This window comes from Cyprinus carpio, chromosome A13, assembly GCF_018340385.1.
Source record: "Cyprinus carpio isolate SPL01 chromosome A13, ASM1834038v1, whole genome shotgun sequence".
NCBI lineage: Eukaryota > Metazoa > Chordata > Actinopteri > Cypriniformes > Cyprinidae > Cyprinus > Cyprinus carpio.
Window position 1 is genome coordinate 16,443,365 of NC_056584.1, and position 22,865 is coordinate 16,466,229.

Genomic DNA, 22,865 nt, shown 5'->3' on the forward strand with positions numbered 1-22,865 from the left:
TCTGAGTGGAACTGTGTATTTCCAGCGAGCGAGAGACAGAATAATGCCGTGCCTTGTGTGCCCCGGCGAGCTATCACTGCTCTGCCGTTGCCATGGTGACAGTGCCCTCGCTGGGTACAGCGGGCTGGAGAAGTTGCTCTGGCTCTGCGTCATATTTATTCCAGTGGATCCGTGCGCTCTCTCCCGCCTCCTCCTTTTGCTCTCCTCTACGTTCTCTCTCTCTATTTCTCTCTGTCCATGCTTTTTAGGGCTAATTGACCCAGCTCCAGATCATCAATACATCGAGCTTCGACTACCACAAACAGCACAGACCCTGAAAAGGTACAATGTGGTGAGGCAAACAATATGGAACTTGATTAGATTAATTTGGTTTTATTGAATTCAGGCCGTTTTAGTATAATAAACTGGCTGCATTTTGTGTTGTTTTCATGCACTTAATTGGATGAAGAGTGGATCATAGATCCTTCCTCTCTGTTTCTCGACAGCGTGGCAGCACCGGGAACACCACCGTGACTTCGAGCGAAGGTGAGTGAGTGTCAGCGCACCCAGGTAAACATCTAAGCTTCGACAATGGTGGTGTCAGAGGAAAGACAGAGGAGGGATCATCTTTGTTTTCAGCAGAGCTGCGAGTTGGAGTGTGAGCGTGTGTGACTGAGGACGAAGAAGAGGGAGGGAGGAAGGGATGGCGGGAGAGCAGGACCTGATTGTACAGTCTGTGGTGAAGCGCATCTCCCGAGGCTCAGGGCTTCAAAGCCAATCTGTGGTTCTGAAAACAAAAAGCCATTTCCTACAGCAGCGCAAAGAAACCCTTCAGTGTGATTTTTTTTTCTTTGTTCTTCGCTCACTGTGTTTTGGCCCCGCAGCTCCACTCAGCTAAGGAAAGTAAATCAGAGTTCATTAAAGGCATTTTAGGAGTAAGTAATCGCAGGGACTGGTTTTTACATCTGACTGGCTGGTCGTTTGTGTGCATGTGGGATGGAGAGTGTTGTCTCTGTGTCACCATAATGATTTTGAGTGACAGGTAACATGTAATAACAGCGGTGCGATGAAAGCAGTGCCTTGTTCCCTAGATACGCCGGATGAGAGTCTGTGAAATCAAGAGGTTGCTGAGTGCTCTCACACTCCCCCTCTCTGGAGTTGTCAGGTGGCTTTGACATGGGACATAAAGGACCAGTGGTGTGTGAGATTCGGTAGTTAGAAGCACAGCCCACTGGAGGGAGAGGCTTTGAGAAGGGAGAGCGGGGCAGAGCGAGGGAGGTGTCGGATCGATCGCGGGACTGACACCGAGCGGGTGCCATGTGGACAGGGACCTCTGCCATTTTAGACTATGGGAAAGCCAATGAGTCTTTAAAAAAGGGACGGCTGAAGATGTGAATGTGCACTTAGACAAAGACAGATGTGAATAACTTCTACATTGTAATGTTTTGTGTGAGCGCTCAGCCAGTTTTAGATACGGGTTCTTGAAGAAATTAGACACCTTAGTACACTCTCTGGGCTGTCCCAGTGCTCCAGGTACGTTTTGCATTTTTAATCTAAAATCTCTGTAGCCATTAACTGAACCATTTTCTCATCTGTACAAATAAATGACAGTTGCCACATTTATAGAACAAGGTATTTAGACATCTTGCAATATGAACATGGTAACAAAATCATTACAAATAAATCACAGTTACCACAGTTACTATACTCAATGAAAAAAAATTATATTACTATGTTTTTAACCATAATATTTTTAGAAGTAAATGCCATTCTGTGTGAATATGTTAACAGTACCATTATTTTGTCATTATGAATAAATCAATGTTATTACTACAGAAAAAGTTAACATGTTTTGGACACATATAATGGGAAATACCAAGATACTTGATGTAAATGTATCTTGATGTACCAGGTAGATGATAATGATATTAACAAAACCATTAAATTGGTTGATGTTGTCAGTATGAATAAATCACATTTAGTATATTTACACAATATATAGGCTATATATATTATGTTTAAGGACATAAAAATACCATAGTATTCTTAAGAGTAGAAGTAAAAGCACTATGTAAATGGAATGGTATATGAATACGAAGCCATTAACAGTATAATTTTTGTCACTATGAATAAATCACAGTTATTGTAATTAGAAAAGCATGTTTTTTGTACCATGAAAAATTACCATGTAAATACCATAGTATTTCCATCTAATCATTGTGATCTCACAGGCACTGATATTAAAATTATAGATATAAAAAATTCCAATATTATATATTTTCAAATGTAATATTCCAATATTATATGTTTTTTTTTTCTAAATAAATAAAAAAAGAAAACCAACTAGAATCAATCATTTTAAATTCTACAAGTGAATTTAGGCATCATAACATTAAAATATATACAGTGTAAAGATTTAATTAATTCATTAATTGTTATTAAATAAGTGTCTTTTTATTAATATTTACTATGCTAATATTATATTTATTCTTTGCTAGTAATATTTATGTAAATAGTCACTATAAAATATTTGTATAATAATACACAAATATTTAATATTAAACATACAATATTATACAAATATTAACATATATTAAATGACGGCAAAGGTATTTTAAATAAGCATGTACAATTGAATATCCAATACTTTAAATGTATCTAATTTATTTTAAAACAAACTATATATATATATATATATATATATATATATATATATATATATTGTTTTTTTTTATATATATTTTTTTTTTTTGCTAATTACCAATATGGTACCAATATATTGTGCGCATCTACACCACTGTACTTTTTTGTGAATGTATCAAAGAGACAGAGTAATGTACAGCAATGCATAGGTTTAATGAAATGAAGGACAACTGTATGAGGAGAAGGCAGATCAGTCATGCAGCAGATAGAGTGTGTGTGTCTCACTCTGGCAGGGGTGAGCTGTACAGCAGACCCCAGGGAGCATCAGGAGGGCAGGCTGTACGTGTGCTTGTGTGTGTTTATGCAGTGTGTCGTAGCTCCACTAGGCGGTAATGACTCCGTGCCTCTCGGCTCTGGCTGCCTCTGTTTATCTCTGTTAGCAGCACAAGGCAAAAATAGGCAATACATGGAGAGAAAAAAAGAACAGCATCACATGGCCAGTGTGCTCTAAAATGTGCCTCACAGGTCACTTTGACAATGTTGGCTCTCGCTTTCCCTCTCCCTCCCTCTCTGATCCTCTCCTGTGTCACACACACAAACACACACTCTCTCTCTCACTCTCATATTTTCTCCCACCCACAAGTATTGCAATTTGCATATTAATGAACCTGGGCGCAGTGTCGAGCAGGAGTGTAATTCCTACTTCCTGTTTCTCGCTGAGCTCTTGTTTCTACATTTTGATTTTTTTTTTGTGCCCTCCTCCTGCTGACTCCCCACCCCTTTCTGCCTGTTTCTATTTCTCAGAAGAAGCCCATGCTAACAGTGCGTGGACTGAACAACACCATTTCATTAAGAGCAGTGCCAAACATGTGAGAAGATGTCTGTTGGAGGTTGTGCTTGCCCAGGTAAGAGCTTTAATTCCATCTCTTCTGCATGAACAGCTTCAGGCAGGAGTTACAAAACTGCATGGGGTTTTGGGAATGAAAGGGAGAGCACTATACCTGGAAGATTTCACATCTCTCTTACACCAATAATGTAGAGCCACTTAGGTCATATGTTGCATTGTGCACTATATCCGTGGCCTGTTTATTTGAACTGGAAAGGAGCATTAAATAAATCAGCATTCCTGTATGGTGACATTTGTTTTAAAAGTTAATTTGTGTATTTTATTTCTGCATGTAATGGCATGCATTTGTTTGTGATCTCAGAGCAGAGACTTCCTGGACATTGCTGTTGAATAGCTTCTCTGACTTGTGTGTATAATTGTGTGGAGTGCTGTCCTTTTGTCACATGACGTCAGCTCTCGCACACATCTTAAAGTGCTTTGCATAGAGAAACAAGTAAAGGATTTTGATTGAGCAAGACACTGTGGCAGTTTAACTTCTGACGGTTATGAAAAACATTCTCTTTGTTTTTTCTTCATTAATCATGTTCTGAAAGCAGTTTTAGGCATTGGTTGGTCATTTGTGCTGATGCCAGGAAATAATATAAAGATTGTTTCTGTAATGGAAAAACTTCTGACATAAATTCATTCATCTGCATTGCAAATATTTTTCACATGTTGAAGGCATTTGAAGTTGAAGGCATTAACTTTTTGGACAGCCGTCCTAATCCTTATAATATGTGTATTTACTTATTTGCATTTAAAGTGTACATTTGATCAGTTTGAACCAAACAAAAGACTTTGCCAGCCGTAGAATCTTCATAAAAATGTTAGCACCACTATATCCTTGGCTTAGAATCAAATGATGTTCCTAAAGACATGGCTTCATGTTGGTGATCTAACAGCAGGTATCCTCATAGGGAAACTCTGATCAATGGCAGCATGAAACTTTTGGCCATTTACCTTGTGTAAACCTGTAAAGAGTGACAGAGTGATGATATACAGCTGCTTTCTCCGTTCTTTTGCCATTTGTAACTTTTGGAAATCTTAGTATCTGAATGTTACCTGTTGGCCCTATAATGAATAAGCGTAGCTTGTTTGAGTGTGGTCAGAATCGCAGTGATGTAGCATATGTTGACTTTGCTGTGAAGCCCAGTGTGCGCCATCACCTACACAGAGAGGACAAATTTACACCACCAGACACAAAGCACTCTTGTTTCTGACCCAGTCTTTTTCTCTCACAAGATATAGTCTTTGGATCACTTAAATACGTTTTTAATCGAGTCCATATGTTCAGTCTATAAGAGTTTCCAAGTACCAAACTTCATGTTCTTAAGATCTGTGGCATCATGGAAAGACAATCACTATTACAAGGCACGTAAAGTCTGTCCTCTCCCTCACTGCAGTAAAGATTAAAAACAAGGTGAATGGCATCAAGACAAGTTTGGACCAGTGGGGGGATTGTTTTGGTGCCATAAACACAAGGTAAGCAGTTTCTTAAGACATTCTCAAGTCAGATTTTTATCTCAGTGCAAGAGCCAGCCACAAAAGCCTCTCTGGCAACCCTACTGATAAACAAGCCAAAATTTGGCACGTTGCGTTTGTTTAAATTCAGAAATCAAGTCACAAGGGTACATTTTTACAAGCGTAGTCATGGAAATTTCCACAGACATGTGTCCTGTCTGATTGCTTTCCTTTTTTGTGAGAAGGGAGGCGGGAAAGAGGGCGAAGAGAAGAAGGAAGGAGACGGGGTGAGACTGAAACAGGCTCGGAGCAAGAGAGACGGCTCTTTCTTGCTTTAGTGTGGGATCCCACAGTGCTGTTTCATAAAAGGCAGAAGAGCACCGTAAAAAACTGCTTGTGATGTTCACCTCTGTCAGAAACACGATGCAATCTGTGCTTACAGCGCATACCCCTCCCCTTGACACAGGTTTCGTTTGAAGTCTGGTTTGTTTACATTCCTATGCTCATGTGGGCTGCACGTACAGTGGGCCGCCGTGATCTTCCTGTCTGGATTCGCGGATATATCACTGAGCACGGATTGCACGCTTTTAATGGACTCTTTTATAGCTTTGTTTGAGCTAGATAACAACATTTTTCAATTTTACTAAGCTCCGTCCAGCTGCTCTCTGCCACTAGACCATCTACCTTTCACCCACAGGCACTCGATATCAGCATGTGTCCTGTTAACTCATGCAGAAAATCACATGTCCCCTTGATTAGAAGAAAATGACTTTAAGCAAAGCTAAAATAGCAGTCTCGGTCACAAAGCAAGCCTGTTTCAAGTTGCACAACAATGAAAGGGTTAGGGTGTGCCTGTCAAGTTGGGAGAAGCTGCGCTGATTTACTGTCTCCCTGCTGGATTGGCAATGCCTGTGCGTTTAGTGTGCGTTTGTGTGCACGTGTGCAACAACTCCCCCCTTTCCAGCTCATGGCTCATGGATCTGTCTCATTACACAGAGCTAGAACAAAATGGCTTCCTTTGCAGAAAATCAGCTCCCTTCAACTTGTCAGTGTTAGATGGGGATGTTAGAACTCGTAATGTCACATGTCACCTATGGTGAGGGAATATTAGATGAGAGCTGGCATTTGCCAGCTGCACAACTCCACCACAGCAAGAATCAATGTCCTGTCTGAACAAAAAGGACACATGATTTTACGGACTGAATGAAAATTTATTAGTGGTGCTTTGTAGGATAAGCATCAATATTGCTATTGCTTATACTTGTACCTCTATTTGTATTGTTATTTGTATTAGGATTTGTCATGTGACTCACTGTTTGTGTAATGGATATGAATGATTCTTTAAATTGTGCGGATTGATGATGAGAGGTGTGCTGTTACTTTTCCAGGTGTTTTCTATACTTGCCATGGCAGCTTTCATTGGCCAAGGCCCGCCAATGAGGCCGTTTGACCAACATGTCAAACAACCAATCACAGTTCGTTTTGTTCAGCACCATGAATTGGGGTGTGGATATGTCACCACAATAACAGACTGGTGTGCAAAACTCTCTTGATGTATTTTAAAGATTCTATGCCGCGAACTTTAAATATTTCACATACTTTTGAGAATCCAGCGTTTAGTTGATCCTAATAAGCGCTCGTCATCACAGTTGTAAACACTATGGCTTTCTTCTTTCGTTAGGGGGTTTGGCGCCATGGCATCTTTGTTTTCAGGCAGAACGTAAAAGAATGCGACACACGTCTCCCGGAAATCCTGTAGAATTCAACCAATCCTATGACGACTTCAAAACTCCTGAAGTGTTTCCACTTTTGTGTCCCATATGCATCAGACGTTCAGCCATCTGTGGCTGAGACTAGGTGTTTTCAAACTGTCATCCTCATATATAAACAAATATGCAATCATTTTTTATTACATTTACAGAATTTGCCATTATTAATACAAAATGTTATTTTAGGGCAGGTGAAAAAAAAGTAGTTATTACATTGAAAAAAAAAAAACTTTCTCACACAGTATAAACGGGTCAAAACTATTACATTTTTCTGCAGGTAATCACAACAGTAGGCTACTGAAATGTGATTTTGCTATTATGTAGGCAGCTAGTTCACTATACAGTTAATAGTGTTATCATTTTTTAAAATAAAAAGGTTAATAAGAAGTTAATATTGAGTAACTTATATTTTACATACAATATTACCAGTTACTTTGTCTACTTTTCGAACCACGATACTTACCAAACTAAAACAGAAACACACAGTCGTTATGGTTTGTTTCGAACTGAATCATTGTTTTTGAACGAATTGTTTGAGTGAATCATTCAATGACTCATGAAAACACTTGAATTCAAAATAGTGCACTATCATGCTACTCTTAATATATTCACCGTATATTGCAGAAATAGTAATAGGCCTATGCTATTAAGCTATTCAGAATTCTATGTCTCATTCTTGATTGAATCGTGTTTTTGAACAAATCATTTAATAGACAATCAAAATACAGTCACTTATCAACACCGACTGGTGTAATCATGAAGTAATTTGCAGTAAGAGTCATTGAAAAATCTGGAGCTATACATATGCGGTAAGAAATTCTTTCATTAGACTAGACTTACTCTGAAGGTACAGCCAAGCCACCTAGAAACCAGAATATCATGGAGAATCTTTAAAAGATGATGACTATTTACTTGGGCCAGTAACCTGCTTTGCAACTACCCAAAACATTCTAGCCACTGCATACCAACACTCTGACAGTGACTTTTGTATGGGCAAATATTTTGTTCAGAAAATGTAGTTTTGCAATCATGATAAAGGACAGTTGCTATAGTTGAGCCAAATAATAATATAGATCAGCAATTGTAAATGCAAGAGTGTATTGTAAAACTGCAGTAATAAAATGAATGAAATATGTAAAATGTAATAAAATGAGAAGTAAGCAAAGGCATCTGTATCTTGTAGAGTGACAAGGATCAGCTGTTTGCTACTCTATGATTTCCAGCTCAGCGGCTCCTGCCCTGAGATCTCGATCTCTTCCATGACCCGACCCTGCGGCTGCTGATGAAACACACTGAGTATGATTAGAACAGACCCCACGCTCTCTCTATATACCTGAAGTGTGTATTTTATGTTGGGAACACCTAAAGTGCCAGAACTGATTTATTCCCAATGATATTATTTCCCAATGACAGCAAATGTGTTTTCCTCAGTATGTTTTACTGCTCATTGATTTTCCTCAGCATTCTCATCAAGTATTTCCCCCACTGCTTTTTGAGGTCTGACATTGGTGTTTGATGGCATCAAGTGTTTGCCAACAAAGTCAACAAACACCACAGTTACTTATTAGTCATTTATCAGATGCTTTCATATCCAAAGTGACTTACAGTATATTTATTACAGGTCCAGTCCCCACGGAGTGACCTGAGGTTAAGTGCTTTGCCACATCTTTAACCACTAAGCCGCCACTGCATTGCAGCAGGAGGCAGAATATTCACTGTATATTTGTTAAGCATGGGCATTTCAGAGCCCTCATCTTATTTCCTCTCACAGCAGTGCAACGTGTGTTTCCAAATGATTTAACGGCTTAAAGAGATGCTTGCAACAAAAAAAGCCAGTCAGTTTAATCCACCGGTGGGTTCACTCAGCTTTGCATACATCTCTGGCATCAAATGCTTGTAAGAGTTTTAGGTGGTAATGAGTAGTTTGGGATGAAAAGAAAGGAATCACTTGTAGAGCATAAGCTTTAGAAAAGCCTGAAGAGACTGTTTGAACATCAGAATATCATCATCTGGAAAATCAGAGGCATGTGTTCATTGCTAGTATCGGTGAGTCATGACTGGGGTCAGTAAGATTTTTTAAAAAGGAATTAATACTTTTATTTAACAAAGGATGCATTAAATTATTTAGAATGTTACAAAAGATTTCTATTTCAAATAAATGCTATTCTTTTGAACTTTTTATTCATCAAAAATCCTAAAAAATGGATGTCACACAAATATGAAGCAGCACAACTGTTTTCAACATTAATGATAATAAGAAATGAAGCCCAAATAAGCACAGAAAGATTTCTGACTAGATTAATAACCTTCATAAAAATAGACTATATTTTAAAATAAATTAAAATAGAAAATAGCTATTTTAAATTATTTCACTGTTTTTACTGTATTTTAATCAAACAAATGTAGTGTATATTAACTATATAACTATTTTTATTGAATAAAACTGATAAAACATCAATAATCAAGATAATCAAATTTCTGTATTATATTGTACTGAAATATTTTTTGAAAAAAAAAAAAAAAAAATTTTACCAACATATTAGCATGTACATTGAGATTTTCTGTATTTTCTCACCAATGATTTTTCATGATTTTACCACAAGTTTTCCAGTTTGTGTTTTGTTAAACAGATTTACAGAGATCTCACATAGAGTATTTAGCCAAAGAAACACTTCAGAATATAACATTTTTCTGTTGGCTATAGAAAGAGTTTAGAATTTTTCATGACTGTATAAGATTTCAATAATTTCCAGTCAAACTTTGAAAGTCCCTAAAATTTCCAGGTTTTCACGCATCGTGGGAACCCTAAACAAAATATTCACATGCTTAATCTGAATCTTGGGATTTATTACATCGATTTCATATAAAAAAAAAAAAAAAAAAGCAAAAGTGTAGATTCCTCTCCTGCTCATTCCTCTGAGTGGAGGACAGACATTAGATATGATTGTATTGCAGTCATTCCCCCACAGTAGTTAGTATGGCACTCACATATGTCGTCTGTCGCCAGAGCATTATCGCGCTCTGCCAGCCGTGTAGCTGTGAGCAGCCTGGGTGAGCGTGAGGCGCATGGCTCCTTCTGTGCTAGTGTTTGGGAGAGATGAGGCAGTGGCATAACAAAGAGCCCCTGGAGCACTCAGAGGCAAGCAGAGGCCTCATCGGGGAAAGAGATTTTGTCAGCCATGTCGGTGGAGGATGGAGTTTTCCCACAGAGGCAATCCTTCATTCAAACCAGAGGAGTTAAACTGAGAAAAGCTTCACTACTGCAGATGAAGGACGTTCATAAAGCTTCATAAAGCTCATAAATGAATTCAACAAGGGCCCCCAATAGACGTTTAGATATAATCTTTTTTTTTTTTTTTTTGCATGTCTTAATGTGCCATTTAACCAAGCAGCTTATTAGATCCATCAGTTATCAGACCCATGTTGAGGTACCTGTCATCCTGATTTCACATGCTAATTTATATAATAATCAGTGGCTCCATTAACACTCATGTATAATCGTGAAGTTGGCCCATAATTTCTTTGCAAAAAAAATTTCTTCAGAAGATTTGTGGTTTATGCACGTTCATGACACCAGGGGGCGATGTTGTTCTATCTGAGGGAGTGGAGGGGTCTGACCCATGTGCCTATGTGACCCACAGTAATTTATTATGAATTCAATATGTGCTGACTTGACCCACGACCAATTTAGTATACTGTAGATTCTTTAGTATTCTGTAGAAACTGTCATTTCGATCCCAATTACATACTTTTGATATAACTAACAGGAAAAACACAAATATTGAATTTTATTTGATTGATTTAGTGTGGCGTAACAAAACATTCAATAAAATTTTTTCTGTCTTGTTATTATTGCTTGTTTGTAAGTTTCTCTTACAGTTTTATCTGTGTTTAATTGGGTTTAACCCTTTTTATGAAAAACAGGCTGATATCTATTCAAGTACTGATATCACAAGGCAAGAGTTCAGAATGACAGAATTTGCATATTTATTAAAGTATTTATTCATTGCCTGTGAACACAGGACAGTGGAATTTGTTTTCGTGACATTGCCAGAAAATAGAGATAAATTACAGGACCAGTCCCTTTGCGGAAAGGGTGCTTAATGCTGTCCATGGATATCCCTCACTGCAGAGTTTATTTCCATAACTCCTCGAACACCTGTCTGTAATTTTGAATGTTTGATTAGAGTTGGAAATGGATCTCTATGACTGAGCCAGCAGCCTTCAGACCATTTCCAGCCAAGATCTTTTGCTATAAGCAACACCATTACTCTGTTATATAGCATTGGCATTTATAGATTGCAAGTTATGATCAGACTGAGTCAGTCATCTTTAGCTTATTTTCCATATAACTCTTAAATTAATAAAATCAATTTAAAATAAAGTCTAATGTCTTATAGATCTTAGCTCTCACTAATCAGGTGCCTTTAAAACACACACAAAATACATCTTAAACATCTATTAATTCTAAATAAGTTTCCTACACATTCTGTAAATCTCCAATTCCTTGTCTGAGCATACGTAATTATTCAAGCACAAGGGCTTATGGGTATTTCCACTGTCCCTCAATGCAGCATGAGCTGGTTATTTTGTAGTTTTACAGTCATTTGCTGAAACAGAATCAGATCAAGCCTGTAGTGATATCACAGTCAATTTTTAGTTATATTATTTTATTGTAGCAAAATTGTGACAGATTCACAGCTGTCTATTTTACTGAAAGGTCCAAATGACTTAAGTTGTGAAATTAAACTAAGATGGGCCAATTAAAAGAAATATATATCTTTAAAAAAAAAAAAAAAAAAAAAAAAAAAACTTTTTTTTTTTCTGTGATCAAAGCCAAATTTTTATCAGCATAATTACTTCAGTCTTCAGTGTGACACGATCCTTCAGAAATCATTCTATTATGCTGATTTATTATCAATGTTGGAAATGTTGGATCATTTTTTTCAGGATTTTGATGAATAAAACATTAAAAAGAACAGCATTTATTCAAAATATAAATATTTTGTAACAATATATAGTAACAATATAAATGTATGTGATGTACTTATTGTACTTATATATATATATATATATATATATATATATATATATATATATATATATATATATATATATATACACAATTTATTTATTTTATTTATTGAAGAAATTAATGCTTTTATTCAGCAAGGATGTGTGAAAAGTGATAATAAAGACTTACAGTACATTGTCAGAAAATATTTCTATTTTAAATAAAACCTGTTCTTTTTAGCTTTATTCATCAAATAATCCTGAAAAAAGTATCACAGGTTCCAAAAAAAAAAAAAAAGCAGGCACAACTGTTTCCAACATTGATAATAAATCAGCATAGAATGATTGCTGAAGGATCATGTGACACTAAAGACTGGAGTAATGGCTGCTGAAAATTCAGCTTTGCATCACAGAAATAAATTATATTTGAAAGTATATTAAAACCAGTATTTTAAATGGTAATAATATTTTACAATATTTCGGTTTTTCTGTATTTTTGGTCAAATAAATGCAGCCTTGATGAACAGAAGAGACTTCTTTAAAACATAAAAAATCTTACTGATCCCAAAGTTTTGAACATCAGTGTATATAAAGGACACATTTATACAGGTGCATCTCAATAAATTAGAATGTCATGGAAAAGTTCATTTCAGTAATTCAATTCAAATTGTGAAACTTGTGTATTAAATAAATTCAATGCACACAGACTGAAGTCTAGCAAGTCTTTGGTTCTTTGAATTGTGATGATTTTGGCTCACATTTAACAAAAAACATTTAACAAAATCTCAACAAATTAGAATATTTCATAAGTCCAATAAAAAAAACTGTGAATTGTTGGCCTTTTTTAGTGAATTGTTGGCCTTCTGGAAAGTATGTTCATTTACTGTACTCAATACTTGGTAGGGGCTCCTTTTGCTTTAATTACTGCCTCAGTTCGGCGTGGCATGGAGGTGATCAGTTTGTGGCACTGCTGAGGTGGTATGGATGCTCAGGTTTCTTTGACAGTGGCCTTCAGCTCATCTGCATTTTCTGGTCTCTTGTTTCTCATTTTCTTCTTGACCATACCCCATAGATTCTCTCTGGGGTTCAGGTCTGGTGAGTTTGCTGGCCAGTCAAGCACACCAACACCATGGCCATTTAACCAACTTTTGGTGCTTTTTGTTATTGTGGGCAGGTGCCAAATCCTGGTGGAAAATGAAATCAGCATCTTCAAAAAGTGTACCACAATTTCTTGGTAAACGGGTGCAGTGACTTTGGTTTTCAAAAAACACAATGGACCAACACCAGCAGATGACATTGCACCCCAAATCATCACAGACTGTGGAAACTTAACACTGGACTTCAAGCAACTTGGGCTATGAGCTTCTCCACCCTTCCTCCAGACTCTAGGACCTTGGTTTCCAAATGAAATACAAAACCTGCTCTCATCTGAAAAGAGGAGTTTGGACCACTGGGCAACAGTCCAGTTCTTCTTCTCCTTAGCACAGGTAAGACACCCCTGACGTTGTCTGTGGTTCAGGAGTGGCTTAACAAGAGGAGTACGACAACTGTAGCCAAACTCCTTGACACATCTGTGTGTGGTGGCTCTTGATGCCTTGACCCCAGCCTCAGTCCATTTCTTGTGAATTTCACTCAAATTCTTGAATCGATTTTGCATGACAATCCTCATAAGGCTGCAGTTCTCTTGGTTGGTTGTGCATCTTTTTCTTTCACACTTTTTCCTTCCACTGAACTTTCTGTTAACATGCTTGGATACAGCACTCTGTGAACAGCCAGCTTCTTTGGCAATGAATGTTTGTGGCTTACCTTCCTTGTGAAGGGTGTCAATGATTGTCTTCTGCACAACTGTCAGATCAGCAGTCTTCCCCATGATTGTGTAGCCTAGTGAACCAAACTGAGAGACCATTTTGAAGGCTCAGGAAACCTTTGCAGGTGTTTTGAGTCGATTAGCTGATTGGCATGTCACCATATTCTATTTTGTTGAGATAGTGAATTGGTGTGTTTTTGTTAAATGTGAGCCAAAATCATCACAATTAAAAGAAACAAAGACATAAAATACTTCAGTCTGTGTGCATTGAATTTATTTAATACACAAGTTTCACAATTTGAGTTGAATTACTGAAATAAATGAACTTTTCCCCGACATTCTAATTTATTGAGATGCACCTGTATGTTTATTTTATATAAAAATTTAAATAAAATAATTGTATATCATGTAAAAAATTATGTATGTTTCTTGTATATTTTATAAATATCTAAAATATTTCAAATGCACAGAAACATTCTGATGTTTTCAGTATTTTATTTTTTACTATATATTTTATACATAAATATATAAAATATTTAACTGGCAAAGAATCTGATGTTTTTTATGCAGTTTTTTTTTTTTTTTTTTTTTTTTATCAAAGTTACTAGTTTAAGTGCTACAAGCTAAATAACTGATTTTAGAGAGCTTATCGCCAACAGGGTCTTCAAAAGATGTGTACGTGGTGTAAACAGCATCCTCTCTGCGCTCATTTAAGTCATGTGTTATCTATTTATTTATTCATCAATTCATTTATTTCCTGTAGTCAACTCGAAAGTGTTTTCCTTTTGACAAATGTACAGTATAAGCTGAAGTGTACTGGGTGCAGGGCAGGCAGTAGTAGAGTGTGTCCGGGCTGGGGGAGGGGTGGGCTGGATTGGAGGGGAACGCGAGGGGTTGATGCTCCACCAGAGCAGGGAGTGTTGAAGGGGGTTGCACGGATAAGAGAGAAAGAGGGCCTGTACCATTGTTCATGAACAGGAACAAAGGGTCGCATGGGCACTTTTCCTCGTTACCCCCTTGAGTCCGGTTCCCGTTTAACAAAGTCTACAACTACCAGCGCTGAAGCTGCATTTTGTAACAGCTTTTTGCACACCACCATGGTTTGAAGGGGCTGATGTTTCAGCTCACCTCGCTTTAAGAACAGCGACCGACAGACCGGGATTATAAACGGGGAGCACCGGGGAGAGAGCGCGTCGAATTCCAGCTTGGATTCCTGCAGGTGCGCTTGTGCTTCAGTGCAACATGAATTCATACCAACTTTTCGTTTTAAAGCGAGAAAGCGTGAAAATAAAGGCGTTGAATTGCGTCGCCATGGTGATGCTGTTGAAATAATCAGCGAACCTGTGCAGGACTGAGCCTGTGTTCCGAGCCAGGCCTGGCTAAGCTAGGCTATCAAGTTTGTCCTTATAGTAGACAAATATCGAGACTTGCTAGGAATCCAGTTGCTAAAAATAAATTAGCAATAGGTGTTTTTAATTAAGTGCTATGTCTTCTAATCATAGTTCAATGCACTTTATTATTAACTATATTAAGTAGTGTAGCTACACCTTAATAGTAGCTTAGCACAAATGTTCCCCAACAACAGAGAGAGGAGGTTAAAGTTGTTAGTATTTATCTGTGTGAAGAGGCATTAAATACAGTCCTTTGATATATGTGTTTAATGGCTTTAAATGATAATCATTTGGGATTAAAATGGTCTTTTTATTATTGTGCGTGAATAGCATAATTTAGTGTGAGCTTCAGTCTAAATAGTGTGTGTAATTCTTAAGGACATGACTGAGTATTAATTAACTCATTATATTTCTCACACACAATAAAAAAAAAAAACCGCTCTAATGTTTAAAGAGAGTAGTTGGGAAAAAATGTCTTAGTTTATTTTATATTATGCGGTTTTTAAAACTCACAGAGCCACAACTTTGATAGGATGGTGCATCAGACTAGTAGAAAGAAAGATCTGTATGTGAGACCAAGCATCATTTATTTATTTATTTATTTTTTTTCTCAGTTTTTCTGGTTGACTGCCATGCAAAACCTGGAAATATAAGGGAAATGTTATATTGGGAGAAGTCATGGATATTTCTATAGTTAATATAAATGTTTCTTGCTAAATTCAAATGATTTAATCAAATATCCATAACATAAGAAATCATGAGCACAATCATGGAAATTCCTTATTCAAAACGTATGGGATCATCCTTTATTTCCATCGTATAGCCTTTATATATAGTGACACAAATGTGCAAAAGAATCATGAAGTGCACTTTATGGATAATGTTGCATTATAATAATGGACTGAATTGTGCATAGCATTAGATTAGTCTCTGTCCGGCATGTTTTGGGGTTGTTGCTTTTAGCTTGCTGTTTCAGTTAACATGGATTACACAGCACTAACTGGAGTTATATGAATTATTTTATACAGTATGAGTGAGTTAGTGACATGACGTGTAGCCAGGCATGGTGTCCTTTGAATTTAACCCATCCAAGTGCACACACACGCACACCGTGAACACACACATCCATTTTTGCTGCAGTGCCCAGAGAGCAGTTGGAGTTTCAGTGCCTTGCTCAAGGCTCTTACTTAGTGCACACACACAGCAGTGAATACACCCCCGAAGCATTGGGCAGCCTGGAGAGCGGTTGGTGGTTGTGCTTGATTATCGAATACGTGACCTTTTGACACTTTAACCTATAGGCCCTGACTGCACAGGGAATATAAGCTACAGGGAAATAATCACAATGTCACATGATCACATAATGGTGTTTGGTGACCAGTGTATGGGTGATTTATCTATCTAATATCTTATATATATATATATATATATATATTGACGTTGTGATGAAGTCATATGATGCATCAGAATTGTACTGGATGTGTTTTTAGGCCTGTCTGTACATATTCTGTAAATGTCTGTATATTGTAGATATAAATGTGCAGTCTATTATGTCTGAGTGGTGTTCTCTTTCTCATTATCTTTCTGTTTCCTATTCTAGGCTGTTCGTCCAAGTCCTTCAAGCTGTACTCCCCAAAGGAGCCCCCCAACGGTAGTGCCTTCCCTCCATTTCACCCAGGCGCAATGCTGGATAGAGATGTGGGGTGAGACTTATGTTGTGATTATTGTTTTGCATGGTGTGTGTATGTGTGTGTGGCCATTTTCTAGTTTTAAAGTAACAGTTGCTTGACATCTAGCTAATATCTATCTAAAGTTAACTGATAATACACTAGATACGTAATATGAAAGTTGCTTATTTGAAATTCTTCATAATTGCCCTTATATTTCAGGCCAACGCCGATGTATCCCCCATCTTACATGGAGCCTGGAATAGGGTAAGTACTTATTTGGCAATTGACATCTTTGTCTACAGCATTATATTTTCAGGAGACAGACAGCGGGGTGTAAATACATAGTGGATGTACTAAAACAAAAAAGCTTATGTTATAAACTGTCACAAGCCTTTTCAGACTCTGCTCTGCCTTGTAAAATACTGTTCAAATTATTTGATTATTTTCTTGAAAAAAGTATAATTTTTCTTAATTTATTTTTTAAATGCACATACACGCTATTGTTCAAAAGTTTGCAAGTCAATAATTTTTTTATGTTTTTGAAAGCAGTAACTTGTGCTCACCAATGACAGTTTAATATTATTACAATTTAAAATAACTTTATTTTAATATATTTTAAAATGTAATTTATGTACACCAGTCTTAGCTGTCACATGATCCTTCAGAAATCATTCTTCTGATTTGTTGCTGAAGAAACCTTTCCTATCAGTTTTGCTGAATAAAAGTATTAATTTCTTTGAAAAAAAAAAAATTAAAAATTAAAAATAGTTCTGACCCCAAACTGTCATGTTACAGGAGGCACACACCGTTTGGAAATCAAACAGACTACAGAATATTTGAGCTCAACAAAAGACTACAGAATTGGACAGAGGTAAAAAAAACAAAAAAAAAACACTATCACATTCATCAGCATTCATGGTACACACATTTTAATAGTGAGTAACAGAAATCCTGTTTTCATTTGCTGAAAAGGAAACAGTACTTTGTTTGCATGCATGCAAAAACATGCAATGCAAATGTTGCTTGTTTAGCTAATTTAAATTCCTTTTAATTAAGATTATAGATGAATAGTGTTTTTTGTGCTTTCTCAGCAGGACTGTGACAATTTGTGGTGGGATGCGTTCACAACAGAGTTTTTCGAAGATGATGCAATGCTGACGATCACTTTCTGTCTGGAAGATGGACCCAAACGATATAGTAATGTTCTGTTTTCTAAAGTCACTTCAGTGGTTGCAATGTTTGTATTTGAATTTGATTTGAATAATCAAATATAGACAGAAACATAAGGAAATGGATTTATATTTTGTTATTCCCTCTGTAACTGAATCCCAAATTTTATCATGTTTCCAGCTATTGGTAGAACGTTGATCCCTCGGTACTTCAGGAGTATTTTTGAAGGTGGGGCCACTGAACTTTTCTATGTGCTGAAACATCCCAAGGAGTCTTTCCACAATAACTTTGTGTCCCTGGACTGTGATCAGTGCACCATGGTTACACAGAACGGCAAACCCATGTTCACACAGGTATCAAATTTCTCTGTTTGATACAGTTTTAAAACATTAACTAAGCAAATCCTTTGGTATGGCCACAATTATACAACTCGTTTCTTGCAGTTTATTGTCAGAAACAAATCTTAAAAATAGCCTTTATGTGTTGCCCTTTCATTTCCTTTTCAAAGTGAATGTGGTGTCAGAGAAGGCATACATTAACTCTTGTTGTGATCTTAAGTGGAATTCAGAGTGCTTCCATTAAATAAGCATTGCAATAAGAAAACAACAGTCAAGTTTATAGCAGGCCATCTCCACCATTGCCATTTGACATAACTGAGAAGTCCTGTCATCTCCTCAGGTGTGTGTGGAGGGCAGACTGTACCTCGAGTTTATGTTTGATGACATGATGCGTATTAAGACGTGGCACTTCAGCATCAGACAGCACAGAGAGGTCGTGCCAAGGAGCATCCTGGCAATGCATGTGAGTTTGGGATATTCAGTCGTACTGTTTTTTTGCTGCTATAGTATCTATTCACATCACATCATTACTAAAAGTTTGGAGTCAGGAAGTTTTTGTTGTTTTGTTTTGAAACTGAAAACATTAAATTGATCAAAAGTGGCAGTAAAGACATTCATAATGCTGCAAAATACTTCCATTTCAAGTAAATGCAGTTTTATTGGACTTTTAATGCATCAAGAAACCCTGAAAAATGTTAGTACAGTTTCCACAAAAATGTTAAGCAGCACAAACATTGATGAATGACATTTCATGGTCACAAATCAGCATATTAGAATAATTTCTGAAGGAGCGTGTGACACTGAAGACTGGAGTAATGGCTGCTAAAAATTCAGCTGTCCCATCACGTGAATAAGATCCATTTTAAAATATATTAAATTAGATTTTATGACATTAAAATATACTAAAACAGTTATTTTAAGTTGCAGTTATATTTTACAATATTAGTGTTTTTACTTTTACTTTGATCATGTAGACTGGATGCGCATAAGAGACTTATTTTCAAAACATTTAAAAATTCTACTGACCCCAAACTTTTAAATGGTGCTTTTTGTTGTTGTTTAACTTTATAATATTAAAGACATTTTAAGAAAAATCATGTCTGCACTACTAGTTATGCTGATAAACATAAATTCCTTCCCCAACAGGCCCAAGACCCCCAAATGCTTGACCAGCTATCAAAAAACATCACAAGATGTGGCTTATCTAACTCTACGCTGAACTACCTCCGAGTAAGTACATTTCCATCAGTCTACAGAACGATGGATGTGAATTACAACAACATCGCTAACTGTTTTTTCCTCTCCCACAGCTTTGTGTAATCCTGGAGCCCATGCAGGAGCTGATGTCCAGGCACAAGACGTACAGTCTCAGCCCACGAGACTGCCTCAAAACCTGTCTGTTTCAGAAATGGCAGAGGATGGTGGCCCCACCAGGTGATGATCGGGCAACTTACTTCTAATAGAGTGAAAGATCCAGCAGTGTCCCACATGAGTCTCAGATATCTCCACTTGCTCTCTCTCCAGCCGAGCCGCCAAGACAAGCCCCCAACAAGCGAAGGAAACGGAAAATGTCTGGTGGCAGCACGATGAGTTCTGGAGGGGGCAACAACAACAACAACAGCAACAGTAAAAAGAAAAGTCCAGCCAGCAGTTTTGCGCTCTCCAGCCAGGTACCTGTAAGCATCTCATTTTAATGTCCATTTTGAGCTTTGGGAGATGGGTAGCGGGACGAGGGTGAACCAATGCTTGTATTCAAGTTATGGATAATATTAGGAAGACAGACCCAACGTAGAGACAAGTGGACATGATCCAATGCTGGGCAGTCCCTGGTCCTTTAGGGCCGCAGGTCTGTGGGTTTTTTGTCAGTCTGTTGGGTGTTTTGAGCTCCAGAGACACAGCCAACACTAGAGACCCGAGGTGGAATGAACCCGTGCAGCACTCAAGGATCCGGGATGCCCACCATGGCAGAGCTGTTTAGTGTTCAGCATGGTGAACGTAGCCTTTTCTCATACAGCACTGCTGGTTTAAGTTCCTGTGCTGATTTGGGCTTGTAGTGGGCAGAATAGTGGAGGTGTAGTTCCTCAGTGCCTTCTGCAGTTGCGATGTGGTGTAGAAAGCCACCGCGTCCCCCTACGGAGCACCCCCGGGTTGCGGGGATAACGTTTGCGCCCCTTCCTGTCCCCTGCAGGATGTGATGGTGGTGGGAGAGCCCACTCTCATGGGAGGGGAGTTCGGGGACGAGGATGAGCGGCTCATCACACGGCTGGAGAACACACAGTTTGATGCGGCCAATGGCATCGACGATGAGGACAGTTTCAACAGTTCCCCCGCCCTGGGCACCAACAGCCCATGGAACAGCAAAGCTCCCTCCAGCCAGGAGAGCAAAAATGACAACCCCACCTCACAGTCATCGCAGTAGAAGTGTTAGGGGCTAGCGAAAGGCTCGAGGACACCTCGCTCGCTTGCTCACACGATCCGGTTCTAGCTCTCTGGCTTGACGAGTCATCAATTGGTCACACGTGAAATTGGCCCTCCTCCTCCTCTGTCGCCATCAGACATTCCGTTTTGTTGATTCTTTTATTTCTTTAAGAGTCGTTTTCCAACACCATCCGTTTCTGTGTCTCGTTCAGGCTTAGCGAACAGGCTGTGGGTTATTGTTCCAACCTCGGGTCTCTCTGTGCGTGCTGTGCTTTTACACGCATGGCCGTTTCTGTTGTGCTCACTTGACAGGAAAGGATCACTTTTTATCTTACCGTTTAATGATATGACCATTGTGTGCACCTCAGATTCAAACCCAACGCTCCATTTTTAAAAACTCAATTATTTGTTTTGTAGGACCTGGTTGGAACAAAAACCTGTACAGTTCCGGAGCTTGAGGACCGGAGTTGAGAACCACTACGTAAAGTCCTTTAAGTAAAACTAAATAAAGTGTAAAGCATTGAGGTTCTTGAGTTTGGTCGTGCCCGAGATGGTCACTGAGAGCTTGCCTGACCATTACACCAGACTCAAAAGAAATGTTTGATTATTATCAATTTTTTTTTATTATTATTGTTTGCATTCTTTTTAGTTTCTTGTTCTTTTTTTAAAAAAATGTAATAATGATTTCTAAAGAGAAAAATAAGCAAGCAAACAAAAAACTCTAAATATCCTTTGCACTCTTGTCACTGTATTTTGGATCTATTTTTAAAAAAGGATTATGATGAATTTTGTTCTTATTAAAACAAAAAAAAAATTATCATCTTTAACTGGAGAACGCTGTCAATCTCAATGTAAAATAACAAATTTTGTATTGTTACTGTTATCAGCATTATTGTAAGTAGATAAGCTTTACACCTCTCTGTCTTTTGTTTCTTTTTTAATGGTCTTTGAAAATGAGATTACATGATCATAGCATGTATGTCTGGGAACTGCATGTGTCAGACATTAGCTATTGCAGCTGTAACAGTCTCATTGTTTGCAGGATCTAAATCCAACACTGTTGGTGGCACATTTTGTCCTGAGACCGTAGCTATGAACATTTTGTTTCCTGGAGATTTTTAGCCAATTTAAAAGAACAGACCAAGCTCAATACCTGACATTCACATGGAATAGTTAGCTTGTAAAATCTAGGGAAAACGTCAAATTAGTATGCCAGCCATTGTTTTCTTTTACCCGATGCTACAGACCAAGGAGCGAGATCCTTTTAATTGACACATTTATATAACGACTTTGTTTTGTTTTTTTTTCATAATTTTGTTTGTGTATTTGTGATTGTATATTTAAGATTGTAGCCAAGTTCTGTATAAGTGTAATTCTATTTACTCTTCTCTAGGACCCCTGTGCCCTTCACCCCTTCATATGTCAAAAGTAAAGCTGAACCTTTCATTTCAGATTGTTTCTAGATGCATTAAAGGTACATCTACCTTTCACCTGAGAAGGTAGATTATAGTTTTTAAGTCAATGTACAATGTATTTATTTTTTTAAAGTCTTTGCCATTGCATTATATTACGAGACGATACATGTTGCTGTGTATTTGATGTTGCCTCTGTGCATTATTTTACTTATGTTTTTTTTTTTCATTAACCTAAGATGATATATAAATCCTTGGATGACTCCATAAGAGTTCTTAATAAACTTTGGATAATTTAAACATGATCCAGATCAATAATTCCAAGACGCCTGTTTGAGGTTCCTGTGTATTGGGTTTTAAAAACACCAGAGGGCACTCCACTGTAAGGCTTGCACTGATTTATAAAAATGGTCAAAGTCTGTAGTTAAATGCAACCCTCCTAAGGCAATTTTTCTTGAATACATCACTCATGAAATACAGTGTTGTTTCAGGTTCATTTCTCAAATCTGCCATTAAGCAGGTATGTTCTTTGTTTTCAGAGCCCCTTTGTTTGTCGTTGTTTTACAGATATATTTTTGCCTTGTGTCTGCCATTGACAACTGATATATGGTACCAATAAAACACATTTTCACAAGCTATCATACCTGGTATATGGTTAAAATGTGCATATCCACAGTACATTACAAATTATGAGAGGCTTCCTGAACACTGGGTTTCTGATAAGAAATGTGAACAACTCTAATAGTCAATAGAGTGCTACTGACACGTCATATTTCCAGGTAGATCCTCTGCAAACAGATCTAGAAGTGTTTTAAGGTTAGAGCTGTGTTTGCTAACCTGGTTGTTTATAAGTGATAGCAATCTGAGGCCACCAGGAAGTATGTCCTATTTTTTAATAGAACTATAAA

The 22,865-nt window shown here is 37.6% G+C and overlaps 1 protein-coding gene and 1 non-coding gene across 8 annotated transcripts; both read left to right on the forward strand.

Annotated features, from left to right (window-relative positions):
• Positions 1-183: 183 nt before the first annotated feature.
• Positions 184-22,595, forward strand: ldb1a (LIM domain binding 1a). 7 transcript variants are annotated; one of them, XM_019124032.2, is made up of 13 exons: positions 184-321; positions 449-525; positions 3,427-3,527; positions 16,550-16,652; positions 16,839-16,883; positions 17,415-17,490; positions 17,714-17,816; positions 17,970-18,142; positions 18,468-18,590; positions 19,274-19,357; positions 19,438-19,561; positions 19,652-19,803; positions 20,316-22,595. In XM_019124032.2, exons 3-13 carry the CDS (start codon positions 3,500-3,502, stop codon positions 20,544-20,546), a joined length of 1,242 nt encoding a protein of 413 aa, XP_018979577.1. In that variant the 5' UTR covers positions 184-321; positions 449-525; positions 3,427-3,499; the 3' UTR covers positions 20,547-22,595. The 7 variants fall into 7 exon arrangements, with proteins under 7 accessions (XP_018979577.1, XP_018979579.1, XP_018979576.1 ...); XM_019124034.2 differs by having other exon boundaries at positions 185-321; positions 19,652-19,797; XM_019124031.2 differs by having other exon boundaries at positions 186-321; positions 17,711-17,816.
• Positions 18,261-18,395, forward strand: LOC122147356. The gene has a single exon (XR_006161595.1). It is a non-coding gene; the product is annotated as a small nucleolar RNA SNORA13 (small nucleolar RNA).
• Positions 22,596-22,865: the final 270 nt, after the last annotated feature.

Coding starts and splice junctions, on each gene's coding strand:
- ldb1a (XM_019124031.2), top strand. CDS start 3,500: ATGTCTGTTGGAGGTTGTGCTTGCCCAG. Junction 16,884..17,414: donor TACATGGAGCCTGGAATAGG/GTAAGTACTTAT, acceptor GTCATGTTACAG/GAGGCACACACCGTTTGGAA. Junction 18,143..18,467: donor GCAAACCCATGTTCACACAG/GTATCAAATTTC, acceptor TCATCTCCTCAG/GTGTGTGTGGAGGGCAGACT.